The sequence below is a fragment of the Carassius auratus genome, chromosome 14, assembly GCF_003368295.1.
Source record: "Carassius auratus strain Wakin chromosome 14, ASM336829v1, whole genome shotgun sequence".
NCBI classification, from domain to species: domain Eukaryota; kingdom Metazoa; phylum Chordata; class Actinopteri; order Cypriniformes; family Cyprinidae; genus Carassius; species Carassius auratus.
In genome coordinates, this window is record NC_039256.1 from 23,877,940 (window position 1) to 23,896,759 (window position 18,820).

The 18,820-nt window shown below is 38.0% G+C and overlaps 1 protein-coding gene across 8 annotated transcripts in view; it reads right to left on the minus strand.

Moving 5' to 3' along the window:
- The window catches only part of atp8a1 (ATPase phospholipid transporting 8A1), a 122,704-nt gene that overhangs the window by 74,873 nt on the left and 29,011 nt on the right, over window positions 1–18,820 (minus strand). For 3 of the 8 annotated variants that reach the window (XM_026280823.1, XM_026280825.1, XM_026280819.1), the window contains exons 3-12: window positions 16,514–16,613; window positions 12,360–12,458; window positions 9,282–9,327; window positions 8,859–8,899; window positions 6,858–6,931; window positions 3,506–3,575; window positions 3,287–3,414; window positions 2,843–2,954; window positions 2,597–2,762; window positions 2,251–2,256 (exon numbers count right to left, since the gene is read on the minus strand). In XM_026280823.1, coding sequence (XP_026136608.1) covers window positions 2,251–2,256; window positions 2,597–2,762; window positions 2,843–2,954; window positions 3,287–3,414; window positions 3,506–3,575; window positions 6,858–6,931; window positions 8,859–8,899; window positions 9,282–9,327; window positions 12,360–12,458; window positions 16,514–16,613 — 842 coding nt within the window. Of the gene's footprint in view, window positions 1–2,250; window positions 2,257–2,596; window positions 2,763–2,842; window positions 2,955–3,286; window positions 3,415–3,505; window positions 3,576–6,857; window positions 6,932–7,731; window positions 7,806–8,858; window positions 8,900–9,281; window positions 9,328–12,359; window positions 12,459–16,513; window positions 16,614–18,820 lie in introns of all 8 variants that reach the window. The other 5 variants (XM_026280827.1, XM_026280821.1, XM_026280826.1 and 2 more) reach the window with 3 other exon arrangements.

An 18,820-nucleotide genomic window follows, 5' to 3' on the forward strand; every position in this document is an offset into this window, starting at 1 on the left:
CACTTCTCAAGACACCCGTCAGCATTTGTGCAGCACAATATCTGCCACCTGTTATTGCATGGTCAGGAGTTCAACATGGGTGACTGTTGTTGCAGGTGGCGTGAATGCATAACAAATGACTGCTGTTCAAGTGCTCTGGAGACCCACCTGCATAGAGGCACATGCGTTGGTTTGGATATATACTGGGAAGAAGCAGTGTAAAATATCAAAGGGGTTCAAAGTCAAATGAATTATTTATGATGAATAATTACTCATCTGCCTGAAGTGTGCAACGCTCAACTTAATGAGTGGAAGGTGTGTATCCGTCGCCCTGTGTGTACGCCTGCTAACCCAATCTGGAGACCTTCAAGCACAGCTATTCCATTGTTTTTACCTCTAGGGATGAATCATAATCTGACATCCAGCAGCACAAAACCAAATAGAGGTCAAGATTTGGCTGGTTAGCCTGACCCAGTTAGCGTGCAGATGTCATAACTGCACCATCTGGTTGCATAAAGCATTTTTCTCCGTTAACAGCTATTCAGATGAAGTCTGTATTCTGACTAACTAAAGTTTTCAAATTCTGTTCTTGTGCAACTGCTATTTTCATGAATAGAAACGCTAAACTGTTTCAATACCATAAACATTTTTTTAGGGTCATTCAGAGTTTTTAGTGCTTTGAAAGAAGTCTCTTATGCTCATCAAAGCTGGATTTATTTGGTAAATAAAATAATTACATACATACATAAATACATATGTACATAGATAATATCAGTAATATTGTGCCACATTATTACAATTTAAATGTTTTAAAATGTTATTCATAATTTTTTTTCTGCTCAATATTTCTGTGGAAACATGATACTTTGTTTTCAGTTTTTTTATTTTTATTAATAGAACGTGTTTATTTGAAATCTAAATATTTTGTAACATTACAAGTCTCTTTACTTTCAATGCATCCTAGCTAAATGCAAGTATTAATTTATAAAAAAAAAATAAAACTAAAAATAAAAAGCCCCTAATCCTAACCTAATCGTTTTATCATGAATCCTTGATTATATGATTATAAAACTGACTGAAAAAGCAGGAAGTGTCCCTGGTTTATAAAGCAGGTATAATCAGCAAAAGCATGTAAATGACAAATCAATGCCACATCTCTCTTTTACAGCTCCACAAGGAGGGCAAACAACAAAAATGAGACAGAGTCCCTCTCCTTTAATTTCATGATGGATACCTGCTTTATGACCTCACTGTTCCCTCACATGGCACCCAACATCATTATTTCCTTTCCAAATGACCGCGCTGGATGTGAATGATTACAGATAAAACCCAGCGTTCATGGTGGTGCATCTCAGCATTTGATGACATTTTCAATGAACTCTCAGAGCATACCAAGAAGGGAACTGTGTAGGCCATAGAACAAGCTGCGATCGATTCGGATACAAACAGCCCCTCCTATTTAAAATCAAGAGTAATGATGGTGGTGACACGTTAATTAATTTGCAAGCGTCTCCTGCCAACAATTAAACACATTTTTGCCTCTTGTTGGTGCACATAATTGTTCATTTTTCTCTTTACAACTACCTGCAATGCTCAAGGCATGCAACAGATGTGTTACCATCACTGCTCATTAAAAATTAAAGGCAGTGTTGTATTTCTTCATATCATACTTTTACAATCCAAACATTAAGCCTATTAGCATGGATTTGCTCATCTTCTCTAGAGCTGGGCCTTTTCAGCCTCGTCTGTCAGCACCGGTAAAACAAACACAGCTGAACGAGGAGGTGGGTAAGAGGAAAAGGGGGGCTTTTAGAAAATGTCACGGTTTGACCTCCGGGGTCTTCTGCTTCTGCACAGGAAGACGTTTCTTACTCTTGCTCTGACAGCGCCCATGGGTTACTCGCTCCTCTCCACGTGTGTTTCTTTGGGTCCGAGGCTTACTGTCGTGGCTCATTTGTTAGGCACGAGCGAAAGGACGCTGGCACGGCCGAAGCCAGAGCTTGCGAAGTGTTTAACGTGTCACCAAAATAAAGAAAGGGAAGGCACGCTTTTGACATCAGGCATTAAGGGGGTCTACACAGTGTAGAGCTGGAAGGGAAAAACCTATCATTGGATTCCTGGTGTGTGTGTGTGCAGTCCTCTGCAATTACCCTCTCAAAGTAGGACAACCATATAAGTGGCTTCGGTAGCTTAGCAAAAGCTGAGCTTCAGTTAGGGGTTAGTAAGGAGGGGTTCATTCACAGATGGCCAAGGGTTTTAAATGGTTGTTACCTGGAGCTGTTAAGAAAATGACAACAACAAAGAAACAAAAAAACAAACCAAACAGAATGTTAGAAAGGAAGCTGATAACAAAACCAACGAAAAAAAGAAAGAAAGAAGTACAGCAGCGTTTTTGATATTCAACCATTTATCCGTTCATGTGTCTATGCATATTAGAACTAAAAGGGAAAAGTTCTCCTTTCCCTTTTTATTGACAAATATTCACATATGCAATGCATATTTGTTTACATTGAAGGAGGACGAAAATTACTGACAATAAAAAATAAAAATGAAAGCACACATACAGTAGACACGCAAGCGTTCTAGCATGACAGAAGGAAGGGGGTCTGGTTCTTACAGTTGAGGTCCATGTACCAGGCCTCATTGCCGTATTGGTACTTCCAGATGGTCTGGCCTATGGAGCAGACCAACGAAATGGCTAAGAGACAGCCAAAAAGCATGAGGATCTGAAAGTTGGTGATGCGCTCTACGTTGGAAAGCTTCAGAGGGGGGAACGTGGAGTTCTGGAGACACAAAACTCAGATTTCTCAGACTGAAGCTGGATTTGGGATATGACTGAAGTAGACTGAAGCAGATAAATTACCTGCATGAGTTTGGTGTCGTGTCCTGTGTAGACCACGATGCCATGGACCCACTGTGTGTTCCTGAGTTGTGCTCCTCTCAGTAAGATCTGATCAGGACCGAGTGGTACGGTGCTAAACATGGAGCAAACCCAACAACTGATCAACATTTAAAAAAATAAATCCCACCCCAAAAAAATAAAGCATACAAGCAGGAGAATGTGATGTTAGACAAACATTAAATAAATGCACAGAGGGAAGTTTAGTGAAAACAAAACACATTTGGTACGTTAGAAAATTTATAGATTAGTTTCTTTCTAAATGAAGATACGCAATAAAACCTGCCTTTAAGCATCAGTGAGACATTTACATTCTTCAACTTCGATCGAACAATTAATGCTGAAATTAACTTGTCTCACGCTCATCAGTATCTCAGACTAATGACTCTCTCTGTCAATTTTTCATACCTGTGTCCATCCAGGCGAATATTGCCCACAAACTCATACAGGTGTCTGTTGGGACTCTCACATTCCATCCGTCCTGAGAGACGCATTAGACTGTCAATGTCCTTGATGTCCGCAGTGATCTGCAGACCCTGAGTATAACAAAAAAAAAGTAATACAATTCACAAACAATTAGCTGAATCGAACAGTATTAATGACAGTAGGTATTTAAAAAAATATCACCTGTCTGATCTTGAGATTAGTTTCTCCATCTAGATTTGAGGTCTCAATGTAGCACATTCCTTGAGGTTCACTACAGTAACCAGCACCATTATGAAAAAAAAAATACATCTTTAATACATCATGAAGATATATGGCACCACCAGTAGAATACTTTGCAGTACTGAAAATATAATAAATACAATAATATTAATAATATAATATTAATTGACACTGTTCAAAAGTTTGGGGTCAGTAAGGTTTTTTATTTTAAGCAATTACTGAGCAAGGACTTATTTAAATCAAAAAGTGACATTTAAGGCATTAACAACATTACAAAAGATTTCGATTTCAAATAAATGCTATTCTCTTTTCTAAGAATTCAAAAAATATCTCAAGGTTTTCACAAAAATATCTAGAAGCACAACTGTTTTGAAATACATATTTAAATATATAAAAGTTATCAAGTTGCAATATCAGTATTACTATATGGACTATATTTTTGATTAAATAAATGAAGCCATGGTGAGCACAAGAGACTTTTAAAAACATACAAAAAAATTGTACTAAGCCCAAACTTTTTAACAATAGTGCATCTTAAAATAAATTGACACAGCCTACCTATTTTAATAAAATATCAAAATATCACATAAAACCGCTAAATAGTATTAGCTAAAATATGTAAATATTTCATATATAATTAATAATTAAAAATAAGTTTTGTTCACATCAATCCAAACCACAGCTAAACGAAGACCCATAATCAAAGATGCATTTTTTCCAGAGCTAGTACAGTTTTCTGTTAAAAGGGTCATATGATGCTTTTTTAAAGATCAGCAAGCATTCATCAGAAGTATAACGCCCCTTTCCCTAATCATGAGCTTTATCTTTCAAAATAAATGTAAAGACAGTTAAATGTCGTTTAGTTTTACCATCAGTTTAAACCCGAAAGAAGAACAGAGTCGTGTGACAGACACCATGATAAAGCTCGTATGTGTTTGCAGTGGACAAGCCACGAACGGTTAAGACAGCTGACTCCACTGTGTGATCCTGTCTCTCTCTCTCCCTCTCTCACACACACAATGCGCAAAACTCTGCATTTGATCAGTCTATAGCAAATAATACTTAAACTAATAACAAAGCATAGTTACATTAGCTGATTCAGAAGGGCTATATTGTCGTAGCAAAGTCAAAATTACCTCCTCTTTAGGTTCACGAAACGGTCATCGATAAAATGCGTTGCTGTTCTGTTGCAAGTAATCTTGATTCCTGACTGCATCTACTGACGGAAGGCCAAATAAAGTGAGTTTGCTTTCGCCTAGAAACACAGAGCATCTCCCTGACATGGCTGCTTCAACACTAACCGAGCTTACTGAAACAACGCCTTCTTTCTTTGAGTGAACTTTTGGGCAGCATTACACAAATATTTCCACAAAGTGACTTAGACATGTGGGGCGTGTTTGAATGAGGTGATTTAGGGGGGCGTGGTAGAGTCTTCACTTTGATAAAGAATATCTCCTTGGATTTGAGACTTTATTCTTTGCAACTTTACAGATCTTCTTCATGCACCAAGAGCTTGTAACACTCTAAAGAGAAAGGAAAAAATTAAATCGCATCATATGATCCCTTTAAAATTATATTGATATTATTTATTCCAGTAAAGAAAGTCATATTTTCCCCAAACTGCATAAGTCGTTTTAGTAGTGTACGGAAAATAAAATCCTATTGCTCTAATGGGACTCCCTTAGATCCAGATCTTTCATTTTGCACCATTAGGAAACTTTCACTCGATGCATCTTTGTTTATGGCCATGCATTCTGCTGTTTTTATTTTTAGTTACATCCTCCACATGCAACAAAGGAAAGATGCAGCACACCAGACAAATGAACATTCAGTGTTAATACTGAGAAGAGCAAAAGCAGGATGGCGAGCACACAGGGCCAAAGCTGTTACACATCTCTCCTTTAATAAACGCTAGCAGGCGTGAACAGAAAAGAAGGTCCTCGTACTTAAAATTAAAAGTTATCAGAATAGTTTGCTATGTTTGGGTCTGTCTAAAACAAAAATAGTTGTCAATACAATTTCTGTAGCTGCCCAAAATTTTACAAGTCCCCACTAAAACATCATGTTTATCTTAGGTTTTCATAGATTTATTATAAGGACAATGTGCTTTACTATAAAGGCTCATGACAATACTGTAAATTGTGGTGATGTGACCGCATGCAGAGTCACATCAGAGTCTGAGCTCCTGCTGAAGCCATGCATTGTGCCAACAGCTGTGACATTTACAGTCACTCAATGGTTCTTTTCTCCAGCCGTGTTAGAGAAGCGCTTTGTTTTTCCTGTGTGCACATGCTGAAGCATCTTCAGCACAAAGCAGAGGTCTGGAATACACATTTCTATGGTTATAGAAAAGGGCTTCATCGGTATTTTCTGCTGGGAGTTGAACGGTCTTCCTCTGAGAATGATGTGCCTAGTCAGCCCATTTTTAGCGCTTAAATTTAAGAATCTCACGACAAAAGGGTGCTCCAACAATGATGCATGGGAGGTTGAGAGTTGTGATATTGAGTTGTGATAATCTCAAGTTGTTCTTTAATTGTGCAATTATCAAACATAGTGTGGCTGAGAAATATATTGAATGTAAAACAAGGTTCAGGATCGTATAGTGGTTACAAAATAAAACACAGTAGATAAGATAATTTAAATGCACTTTATATAGACTTTAAGTTTCTGGAAAATTTGTTTTGTGATCTATGTCTCACTATTTTTAATTATGAGCCTTTAGTTTTGACTGCATCCCTGATTTAAACTTGAGCAAAACCATATTAGAAATTGGGAAATTCAACATATTTCTTTTACTCATTTCAAAATGTGTGTTCATCTGAATCGGTTTCAAAAGACTCATTTTTCTTGCACTAAAATGTTTTAGTAAAAACATGTGCAGCTAAATGTAGGTAATATATTTATACTGTACTAGTATATTCCCAAAATACTCTAAAATCTGCTAATATATATATATATATATATATATATATATATATATATATATATATATATATATATATATATATATATATATATATATATATATATCAGACGGTCTTTACATCCATGTTATAATCTTATTGCTTAATGTTATAATAATGCATACAGAAAAACTGATATCACCCAGCGGTACCCAACAATATCAATCAGATCATTGTTAAAAAAAATGGCATTACGAAGAACAGCATTAAAAGATGACAAAACACCATCAGGCCAAAACAAGAAAAAAAAAATGTAGCGAGAGAAACATTAAGGTAACAGATTCTCTCCACCTGTGCACCCCCTGCTCCCTTCCCACCCAGCCCACATGCAAACCGGAGCTGTTCCTGACCTGGACGACAGAATGATGAGGTCGGCCGGGAGGTGATCTCCATTGGCTGCTCGGACTACCTCCCCTACCGACACCTTAATTACCCAGCAGCCCCGGCGCAAGGGGAATGATGCAAGTGGAGTCGGGAGAAGTTGTTCATCACATGAGGTTGGGAGGGGAGGATGAATGGTGGAGATGAGTTCAGTAGAAGGACATAAGATGGACAGAGGAGGAAGAACACGCATAACAAGACAGGGAGAGAGACACAAACACACCACCGTTTAATCTTCACAGAGGAAAAAACACAATGTCCACTACTCAAAACCCACCCAGGCCAGGCTAAACCACCAGTAAAGTGGAAGAAAAACTTTTATTTTACTGTTATCTGTGGCTGATATAAATGTCTGTAACACCGCAGAATTTTGAGTCAACTTAAGGCCTGGCTGACAATTGGATTTTGACGTGAAGAGGACAACTTCATCAGGTCAGTATTAATCAATAAGCAAACATCCACTAAAGGAAGTGCTGATTTCGAATTTTCACTCATTTTATTGAAGAACAACACGGCTTAAAATAAAACTCTGCCATTTGTGCCCCTCATTTCATAATAAACCGCTACAACCTTTAGGTTTGGAACAAAAAAAGGAAAGTAAACAATGGCAGATTTTCAATTTTGGGTGAACCAGTCATTTTACGCTTCATCCTTTGTGGATAATATATAACAGTTATATTATTAAAACCTTCAACTGATACCATTTGTAATGACACTGCACTAATTTGGAGCTTTGTCTCTATTTGTAATTAGCCTGTTAATCATCACTTCCTTTGGGTGTTAAGTGTGAGACAGGGGCATAAGGACGGACAAGTTCCTTTCTGATGACGTAGACTCGTCTACCTGGATGACAGCAGTATAGCATCTGCGGGTACGAAATCTTTGCCATTAACTTTAACTATGTCTCCAACCACAACCTGTAAAACACAAACTAGTTATCACTTCAAAACCGTATAGAAAACTAGCAGCCGCTGGCGAGAGTTAAGAAATAAGAAATATTAATTTCACTCGTATTTCGATCCAAACATAAGCCTTCACTTGAGACTAGCATTTAATCAAAATAATTCTCTGTTAAATCCAAAAATAAACAATTATTTTTTTCGGATTTGCATTTTTAATCATCTTATTAGCCATAATCCAGTAAAAGCGGGGAAGCTGCTTCATAGCTGCTATTTCGAATCAAAGTGGAGAACTACTTAAATATGCATGAATTGATAATATACGATTTATAAGTAGGCCTATATTAAAAATACATTATTCATACCTGCACTGTAATTCAGTGTGTCACAGTGTGGCTTAATAAAAGGACGGGCGACAAGAAGCCTGGGTCCACAAAACTGTTTGAATATTGATGAGATGACAATAAAAATAAAACTAGATTTTATGAGCTGAAGCAGAAACAAGTTATACTTCACTTTCCATTCTAGCAGCACTTAGCAGAATTGCAGCTTCAGAAAATAATATACTAAAAGGAAACAAATATATTCTATGACATGGTGAGGTCACCAGGGCACAGGTTAATGCACTCTTGCAGATGTGCACTAATATAGCAAACAGTAATGAATGCACAGTCCTCAGGTAATTATATCTCGAGCCATTTACTTTCGCTTTCACCTTATAATTATGGTCTGCGTGTTTCTGTCAGGGCAATTAGCTTGACTCTATTAACACGCTGAAAAGCTGCTCTGTGTCTGGCTGCATTAGGATCTCTATGGAGACCGCACGTAAGCTGCGGCCTGGTTAGAGTCTACTCCTGGATTCTCGACTCTTTAGGTCAAGATGAACAAAAGAAAAAGAGCATAGAGGGAAGTACCCTCTTCAGAATTCAAACCAAATCTGCTCTGGTTTGCACCATCGGGCATCTTTATATGCAAACTCATTTCTCAATCTGTTACTAAGAGTATGTCAAATAATAAAGGCTGGAACTCAGTGAGGCAACTGGTAAGAGAAACACCATCCTGCTGCAGTACCTTCTCCCAATGTACAATCTCCCAAGCGCCGTTCCTCAATACTACAAAAGAGAGAGAACACAGATCACCAACACCGACCAAGACACCATGATATTAAAATGCATCATATATACACATTTAAAACTGAAGGTCGTCTTCTTGCAGGAATAAAAAAGGATGGAAATTTCTAATTACTAAATGCTGACTCATCCTGTATGGCGGTGTCCAATTTTTTGACCAATCTAATTTCTCATTAGAAGGGTAGTGCCTTACTAGCAAATCACAACTCAAGGATATAATACAAATTAAATCTACTGCCTATTAAAAGAGTCATTTATGTCCCACCACCTTATTTCAATATGAAATAGAAATGGGAAATTTCAATAGAAAACTACTCTAATCAGGCATATGAAAAGACAAATGTCGAGCAAACAAATGTCTTACCTTGTGTCTCTTTCTTGTTAACAACACTATCAGCATTGTGGCGTTTCTGAAATAAAAAAAAGTAGTTATTAATCAAAAAGTGTCAAATACATTTAGATGGACAGACATTATTTTATGGATTTTATTACTTTCTTCTGTAGTATAAAAGAACATTGGCACACATATTCACACGATTATTACAGACATATGAATATAGCATGTATTCAACACATGCCATAAAATGAGAAAAAATTAAAACCTTAGAAAATAAAATAAACATTCTTTAAAGAGAGAGAAAGAGTGATGTTTTACATGTTAAGTGATCAATAAAACTGCTAATCGAGAAGTGTAGAGATGTGTGTCCACTGAAGCACTCTATTCTGTCCCAGATTACAAGAGCTGTTTGATCCGCTATAATCAAGAACCACTTTGAGCGTTTCTATCTCAGAGAGTGAATGCGAATGAGTGAGATTGATCTGAAAACACTGATGAGCCTCTAAAAGCTCTACATATACATTTGTGCTCTTGCCTCTAGTCCTCTCTGATCGCCTAATTATCCTCCCGGTTAACACTGGAAAAACTTGTCCAGTGCCACCTCGGTTTGTCCAGGATGACTTGTTTATGTGCTGTTCGGAAGACAACATGAGAGAAACCTAATAACTTAAAATGATTGCACTATGCTTAAAGTTCCATGAGCACCAGTTCCATAAATGAAGATCATATCTACAAAATAATGTTTACTACTAAGAAAATGTCCAATTGAAATTTGTTCATATAGAGACAATTTATCAAAAATAAAATACAGTTTTCAAAAATAATCTGTTGCTTACTGTATATTCTCTGCATCAAAAATAAATAAATAAATCCATGCAAACATAATTGCGGGCAGTCTTTCTATATTTTCCTTCCCCTCCTCCAAATCGCTCTCATATTGATATTATATTAAAATAACATTAACTGTGACAAACAGCAACTTTCATATTACTGGAGAGTTTATTGAGTGGCCCATGTCACATGACCTCTGCAGGAGAAGGAAAAAGTAAGACTGGTCTCAGATCCCATTTATCATCTACATCAGCTCTGGTGCAGTGTTGGAGATAACTCATTCTCTCTCTTTCTCCTCACTCTCTCCTGTTTCCTCTGTTTCCATTTCCCTCACATTTTCCTTCAGCTCAACATGGAGCAGAGATCAGGCTCTGCTGAGGGAAGTGATGATTTGATTACGCATCTAATCTAACTGATGGCTTGTCTGCAGTGAACATGGGAGCAAGAGGATATTTAACAATACAAGAAGGCCCCCAAAGGGAAGAAGAGACAGTGGTTTGGGTTTGTGGTAAAATGCAGCACCAAATCCCAGAAGGATTAGTGGAGTACAGTGGGGTGCAGCTGATAAGCAGACCGCTGTGTGGAAAGCACTGGCGGTCACCTCTTTGTTAGACTTGGTCTTTGTTAGAGATGCCAGTTTATGATGAGTTATGGATTATACTGATCCTAGTGGCTTTTTTTGAAACTCGTATATGAAGACACAGTAGGAACGCAACAAAAAAAAAACTGTTCAAAAAATTTGGGGTCAGTAAGATTTTTTTAATTTATTTTTTTATTTAGTTTTTAAAAACCTTAACAAATAAATAAAAATGACTAAGAAATGTTTAGTAGCATGATCAAGATATTTATATATATATATATATTTTTTTACAATAAGGGCAGGAAAAGTACTTCTGAGCCATATTTAAAGGTCTTGACAGCTCAAGAAAAACACCATTCACACACGTCTTGAGATTGTGATGTCCAATTGGAATGCTACAGTTCAAAGCCCTTTGTCACAGCAAAATATCTTCTTTTGTGTTTGAAAGCAGGTCATTCAGGATTGGAACATGAGTTTGAGAAAATTTATTAAATTAGTTATTTTTCTGGGGAATTATTCAATAAATACTATTCAAGCCACCCAAATCTAAAAAGCTAATACTCAAAGTAACAAGAGAAGCATTTCTCTCGCCTTATGGTATGCCTCCAAAATAGAATTAGTTTTTATTTGAAGAGAAAAGAAAGCTAAGGTCATGTGACCTCCACTGACAGCAGAGCGGTACATGACAGCAGGGAGGTGAATTTACCATATGACCTTCATGTCCAGAGCTAGTTTTGACCTCTCAGACCTGAATAACACATCAGAAACCCATATAAAGTGCTGAGCTGGTCATTCTGACCACAGCATCCAGCGGGATGTGATCAGATGGCTGTCCAGAGTGATCCGGGGGAGAACAGGCTCTGATTTCAGGGTCACAGCACTATGGTGGATCCACTTGGGCTGGTGCTTTTGTCTCAGTGTTCACTCCTCTATGTAAATTTCTATGTAAAAAGGTCTTGGAATTAATTTGCATGGCAAAAAGACGATAGTTCAGGTCATGAAAAAGCGTCAGCTAATGGGAGTGAGATGCATGCTGCCGTGTACGTGATCACCATTCACCAGAGAGTGAGATTGAATTATCAGGAAGAGTAAAAGAGGGAAACGTGAACGCGGTCTAAAAACTGACTCAGATAATATAACAGCTGTGAAGGGCAAGAGAGAATAAAACCCACAGCAAGCACGACTGCACTCCAGACAATAAGAAGAGCACAGCTCATCCTTCATTAACCACTCATTAAAAATCATTGCAACTGCCAATGATAAAGAGATTAATCCATCTGCATAAAGTTCACATCCATTTAATCTGGTGTTGTCACGATACTAAAATGTATACTTTGATACAATACCTGTCTAAAATCTTTTGATACTACTACTAAACCGATACTATGCCAAAAACTAAATACAACAGGAAAGGTAACTGAATAATAGATGATTCACATGGAGCTTATAGCTGTTTTATCTAGGATTAGGGTTCATGCAGGGAGTGAAAGCAGAGCGCTGTCCTTCTGTCGCAAGTGGACGCAACTCAGGAAACATGGCTCTTAATTAAACACATTCTTAAAGTACCAGTACTGGTAAAACGCAGAATCGTACCTTTTTAAAAAGGAAGGTATCACGATACCTTTTTAGTACCAACACTTAATTACCTCAGTAAGCTACTTTAACAAATCACTTCTATAATTGAATGCTCTCACCAGGTCTTCTATAATCTCCTTCACTGCTGCCACCACCAAGATGAAGAGTAACGGCACCAGTGTTGTCCACCTCCCTGTTGGCGACACATCAGGGATTTGCTGTTGAGAGGAAAAAAATAAATAAAATGGACACATTAAAAGTCAGTCATTAATCCCTTCCTCCAGAAGAGCAAAATCAAAACATGAACATCCAAATGGCACACTAACCTCTTCACCTACAGGGCATGAATACAAACACTAATTAAAGTCTAGCAGAGCATTTAAATGTATGACCTCATGAAAAACACTGGGGGGGTTGATAAACTGCTCCATTTTGTTTCCCAGCAATCATAACAGAGCCTGAGGACCTACATCCCTGGTGGTGTTAGTATTTATCACTGGGAGGTCAAGAAAGTAACCTAAGGGAATGGTAATAACCATCGGAACGTCAGCAGCTTGACTGTGATGGATGTTTAGAAGTCACCATGTGACATATCCGTCTACCCTGCTGAAGAGATCAGCTTAGACTAGCATAAATTTACAGACTGGTCCAGGCTGGTTAGGCAGTCAAGAAAGTGTCCTCAAGCTTATATATAATTCACACCATTACAACTTGATTAAACTTCTACAGTTTCTCTCCTGATTCTGGCAAAACTCACAAAGCTTAATATCAAGAAGTGGATCGTCTTTGGAACATGTCCCTATCAGATAAAGTGTCAGAGCTGTGACAGCTTCAGACAGAGGCCAACAATGCAAAGACATACGATAGGAAACCCGAAACGGATTCCTTTTAACCTGATGCCAATACTTTCCCTTCTGCGTTACGTTTCACTTAAACAGGAGCGTACGCTCACAACCAAACCAGAGTGGTGTAGAGGACCAGAGCAGTCGATCATCGTGGAGTGTCAGGATCAAAATATTTAGTTGATTATGATGGCATAACCAGAAGCAGTTTTGATGAAACAGCATCTGTAAAAACCAGATGGTCGCTTTGGTCCCCTTGTTGCCTCAGCAAACCCATCCCTCCTGTTTTTCTCATTCACAACATGCCTGTGCATTTCATTGCATTGACAGCGGCGCGATGAAGATGCACAGAACCTGTGCTTCAAAGCCACCTGACTCCCTCCGTTTTACCTCACAGCTTCTCCTCTTTCTTCATCTCTCTTCCCTCTGGTCATCGATTGCGCTACATTAAAGCAGAAGCACTAATTTAATGCGCTGCGCATGCACAGGGTCACACCAGGTTGCTCTATGGTGGATTCATCATACCTCCTGTATCTAAAAGAACAGCATGTTTATAGCATTCTGGAGCCCTCGGTGACTGCAGCGTCTGGTTATTACACAGATGCTGAAGCAGTGCAGTCAAAATCTGTTTAGGTTTCAAAAGCAATATATATAGTACACAACTGTTCAAAAGTTTGGAGTCAGTAAGATTTTTTTCATGTTTTTGAAAGAAGCCTGTTACGCTCACAAAGGCTGCCTTTATTTGATCAAAAAGATAAAAACAGAAATACAGAATAGAACAGAATATTATTATATTTAAAATAGACTATTTCTATTTTTAAATGTTTTTTAAGTAATTTATTCCTGTGATGCAAAAACTGATGTTCAACAACGATGTTGAAGACAGTTGTGTTGCTTAAAATTTTTTTGTGGAAACCATACATTTTTCAGGATTATTTGATAAATAGTAAGTTCAAAAATACAGCATTTTATTGAAAATAGAACTCTTATGTAACATTATTAAGGTCTTCACTGCCCATTTTGATCAATTTAATGGTCCTTGGAATAAAAATCATTAATTTTTTTCAATTGTTTTTCAAAATTACTCAAGGAGCTGTTATGTGGGTTTTGTTTCATGTTTGGGTTTTGACATGTTCATGTTTTTATGTCTTTTATTTTGTTATTGTTTGTGTCATGCTTCCCTTGCCATCTTGTCTTCATGCTATTGGTTCCTCTTGTTCATTGTGTCATGTTCTGATTGGTTTATTGTCTTGTCATGTGATTATCAGTTCTGTTTACTCATTGGTTGTTTAGTCATGTGTTTTGTTCCCCATTGGTTGGTTCATGTCATGTGTCCATCACTGCCTGTTATAGGGTAGCCATGTTTTTGCCATTGTCCCGTCATATATTAACGTATGTACCTGCTGTTGGTGAGTCAAGTCTGTTTTTGTAACTCGTCAAGTCAAGTCAAGTCAAGTCAAGTCAAGTCTTTGTTTATTGTTTGGATTTTGGATTGCACCTTATAAATAAACTGCACTTGGGTTAATCTATGCTCGCCATCAGTGGACTACTCATTACAGGAGCAATATACTTTCCTTTAAAATGTATGTGCTAGCTATGAATTAAAGGTATAGTTCACCCAAAAATAAAAAAAGTATGTTGTTAATAGCTCACTTTCATGTCATTCATGCCTTGTTTACTAGCAGAGGAATGCACACAGTTGTTGTGAAACTCTTGTAAATGGCGGAGGACGCTGATGCAGAAGAGAAGTTTGTTGAATAAAGTTGTTATTTTTCTTTTCTTTGTGCACAAAAAGTATTCTCGTAGTTGCATTGCTGTCTATGTAAGGTCAGAAAGCTGTCGAATTTCAACCAAAATAGTTTAAGTTGTGTTCCAAAGATGAAGGTCATATGGGTTTGGGATGACATGAGTACAAGTAATTAATGACATTATTTAAATTTTTGGATGAACTATCCCTTTAATATCTCAACAGTCAGTAAGGTTCTCTTTAAGCAGATCCTAAGCCATGACCGGTACTAAGCCATTACAGGGGTCTTCACAGACATTTTCAACATGTCCCTCACCCAAGCAACTGTGCCAACATATTTTAAGTCCACATCCATTGTGCCAGTACCGAAACACTTCTCCCCAATGTGCCTGAATGACTATCACCCCGTAGCACTCATACCCATCATTATGAAGTGCTTTGAGCAACTGGTCCGAGCACACCTCAAAAAATGCCTCCCACCCACACTGGACCCACACTGGACCCACACCAATTTGTCTATTGTAGAAATAGGAGCACAGAGGATGCGGTATGCACAGTGCTGCACTCTACACTCACACACCTGGACAATAACAACATGTATGTTAGGATGTTGTTTGATTACTTCAGTCCAGCATTTAACACCGTTATTCCCTCCAAGCTGACTACAAAACTTGGAGACCTGGACATTAACACCTCCCCCTGCAACTGGATTATGGACTTTCTGACCAACAGGCCTCAGCATGTTCGGTCAGGCCACACCCACTCCACCACCATCACACTCAACACCGGCGTACCACAGGGCTGTGTGCGGAGCCCATTCCTTTACTCCCTTTACACCCACCACTGCAAGCCTGTGCATGGATCCAACTCCATCATTAAGTTTGCAGACGACACCACGGTGATTGGCCTCATCAGTGACAACGATGAGACTGTCTACAAGGAAGATGTACAGCACCTGGCAACATGGTGCGCTGACAATAACCTGCTCCTTAACACCAATAAGACAAAGGAGCTCATTGTGTTCTTCAGGAAGAAGAAAGGAACCAAGCATGACCCCATCCACATTAACGGGATGGTTGTTGAACGTGTCTCCAGCTTCATCTCGGAGGAACTGTCCTGGACCACAAACACCTCCAGCCTGGTCAAGAAGGCTCACCAGCGCCTCTCTTCTTCTTCAGAATACTTATCTGTATTGTTATTGTACATATTGTAGACCTTGTATATTCTGTACTTACTGCTTATTGCACTTCTGGTTAGATGCTAACTGCATTTCGTTGCCTTGTACCTTACATGTGCAGTGACAAAGTTGAATCTTATCTAATCTAATCAAGCACTGAAATATGAAAACTCACAACGCAACTGGCCTTGTGTAGCAAAGTAACATTTGTGCTCACACACTTGTGGAGAGTATGTTTGGGGACTCTCACTGTAATGTAATGCACTATATTACTGAGGTTTTCACACTTGGTTTGATTGTTTGGTCTGAACCAGAGTTCGATTCCACCCTGCTGTTCAATCAGTCCTGCCTACTTAAGAAACCCAGTGTCTGATCACAGAGGGTCAGGGAATCCGCAGACAGATGTTTATCTGCGACCGTGAGAGCTGACAGTCCTAATCTCTCCATCTTATCATCAGTATTCCTGCCCTGGGGGAAGAAGGTTGAAGACTAACACTTAAGTCTTACTTGCAGAAGTGCGATGAACAGGAAAAAGGAGTTTGCTGCTCTTCTGAACTGAGAGTACAGGAACCGAGGCAGGAACGTGAGGACATTGTACTTCGCAGTGCTGGAGAGAAAAGAAGAGAGGATGTTAGAAATGTTGTTACATCCTAACAATGAACACATTATAAAACCACCTGACGTCTTCTGCAGACTGGGCTGACATAGTTTGTTTATAATCCATTAATTTCTTACAGTTTGTAATTTTTAGTGGGTCACCATTATACCATAACAAGTGATATTGATAATCAGGAATCATTACCATGACCCCCATTACGATTTCAAATCTCTCCCCTTTGCAACACCCAATGTCAGTTTCAGTGCCAGTTTGAGACACGTGCATGATCACATACTGGGTGATTGAGAGAGGCAGCTAATGACGATAAAGAACAGCTAAGTTTGAGGAGAAGAGAGAGATTGGGCTATAAAGAGCTCTGAATTTGAGTGAACGACGGTGGAAGCTTGCCAGAGCCTCCATCTCAGACTGCAGACTGATTGATGCTCACATTAGGCCCAAGACAGCGAGGCCACTTCACTCTGAACCCTGACAACAGCCTCTTTATCCACCCACTTACATTTGTAACAGCCAACCAAAAAAAACTTATTTCAATCAGAATATGGGTATTTATTTATTATTCACTAATGATACATAAAATAAAATACAAAAATAAAAAAACATAAAAAGATAAAATACAAAATACAATATAATACAATAAAATACAGTATTCTTAATAAATGATACATATAATAAAATAATACATATACAAAGTAAAAATACAAACTAATAAAATACATTAAAGAATAATGTAAAAAATAATACAATATTCTCAGCCCACCAAGAAAACAGTCAGAATTTTTAGTAACACTTAATATAATATAATTGATATATGCTATGTTACTATTTTCAAAATATAAACTGTATGTGTGTGTATTTATATATACACACATAAAAATAAACAGTGTACACATATTATGTAAACAAAAACTTATAGTTTGGATAGGATTACTGGTTTGACAGCACTAAATATAATATAATAAATATAATATAGATTATAAAAAACAAGACAATACTATACACAATCAAATATAAAATATAATATTAAAATAAAAAACGATTCAATATTCTCAGCCACCTAAAAGCATTTCTAATAGAATAGAATAAGAAGAGATCAGCCCACCAAGACATTCTTTTCAATCAGAATATTAGCATTTAGTTTTTTATTAATGACTGTAATATAAAATACAATACAGCCACGTTAGAGAGACTGAGACAGTCTGTGAGCATTTCTAACATGAAAAGCGATACAAGTCTCTGTTTCACTGATCCAGTCTTCACAGAGATCCTTATCAGACCACGGCACACAGCATACTGTAGCACAGCAATTATCAGCACCATACGAGATGGAAAGTTCTGTCAGGGGCCTGTCGCTCTCGCTTTTCTCCACTTTCTCTTGGCTAGTTTTCAGCTTTTGCTCAGTGTAGTTGCGTCAGGTGGCTAACAGCAGCTAGCAGCTGCTCCTACTGTACTTCAGATAAAGAGACACATTTCCATGCTGCTGGGCTACTCAAATTCATGGAGGAGAGCAAGAGGGAAAAATGACATCTCCATCTGTCCATATACTCATCATCTAGCACACATTAGACCTATTTTGTTCTTCAACAATTCAATAAAATGGGTGCAAAAACGAAAAAAAAAGGTTTCAAAACTATATCTAGCGGAAAAATATAATAGTTTCAATATTGCCTATTGTTACTATTGTGGAATTAAACAATATGAAGCTCTTCAGAAACCTTTTAAACATTTTAAATAAAGTGGCTGCTAATGCAAAGTTAATTTGACAATAATAATGATGGACACCATGAACTCAACATGACATTCTAGCAGACAGCTTTCTCACGGCGGTTCAGAGAGAACTGACCTGCGTCTCTCCTCCCATTTCCTCTACACGACCCCAGAAACCAGATCTAGGTTTGCTTCTAGACCTCAGCCGCCTGCTTAACCCACACGCTCTGCTCTTTTAGCACTACTTGGCATCATCATGCTTTTAAACAAACATGTATCGCACACTAGGGCTTCGGGACGCTAGCTCATCAGGCAGTCACTGGGGTGACTAGTGTTACTGCTCATCAAGATGCACCTCAGGGTTGAATCACGTGCTGTTAATCATTTTAATGGAGAAAAGGTTGAGGCATCGTTGGCGGTGGCGCATTTACAAATGCACCATGCATTGTCTTTAGTGTGAGAAGTAAACATACTTTTTTGGTTTATGTGTT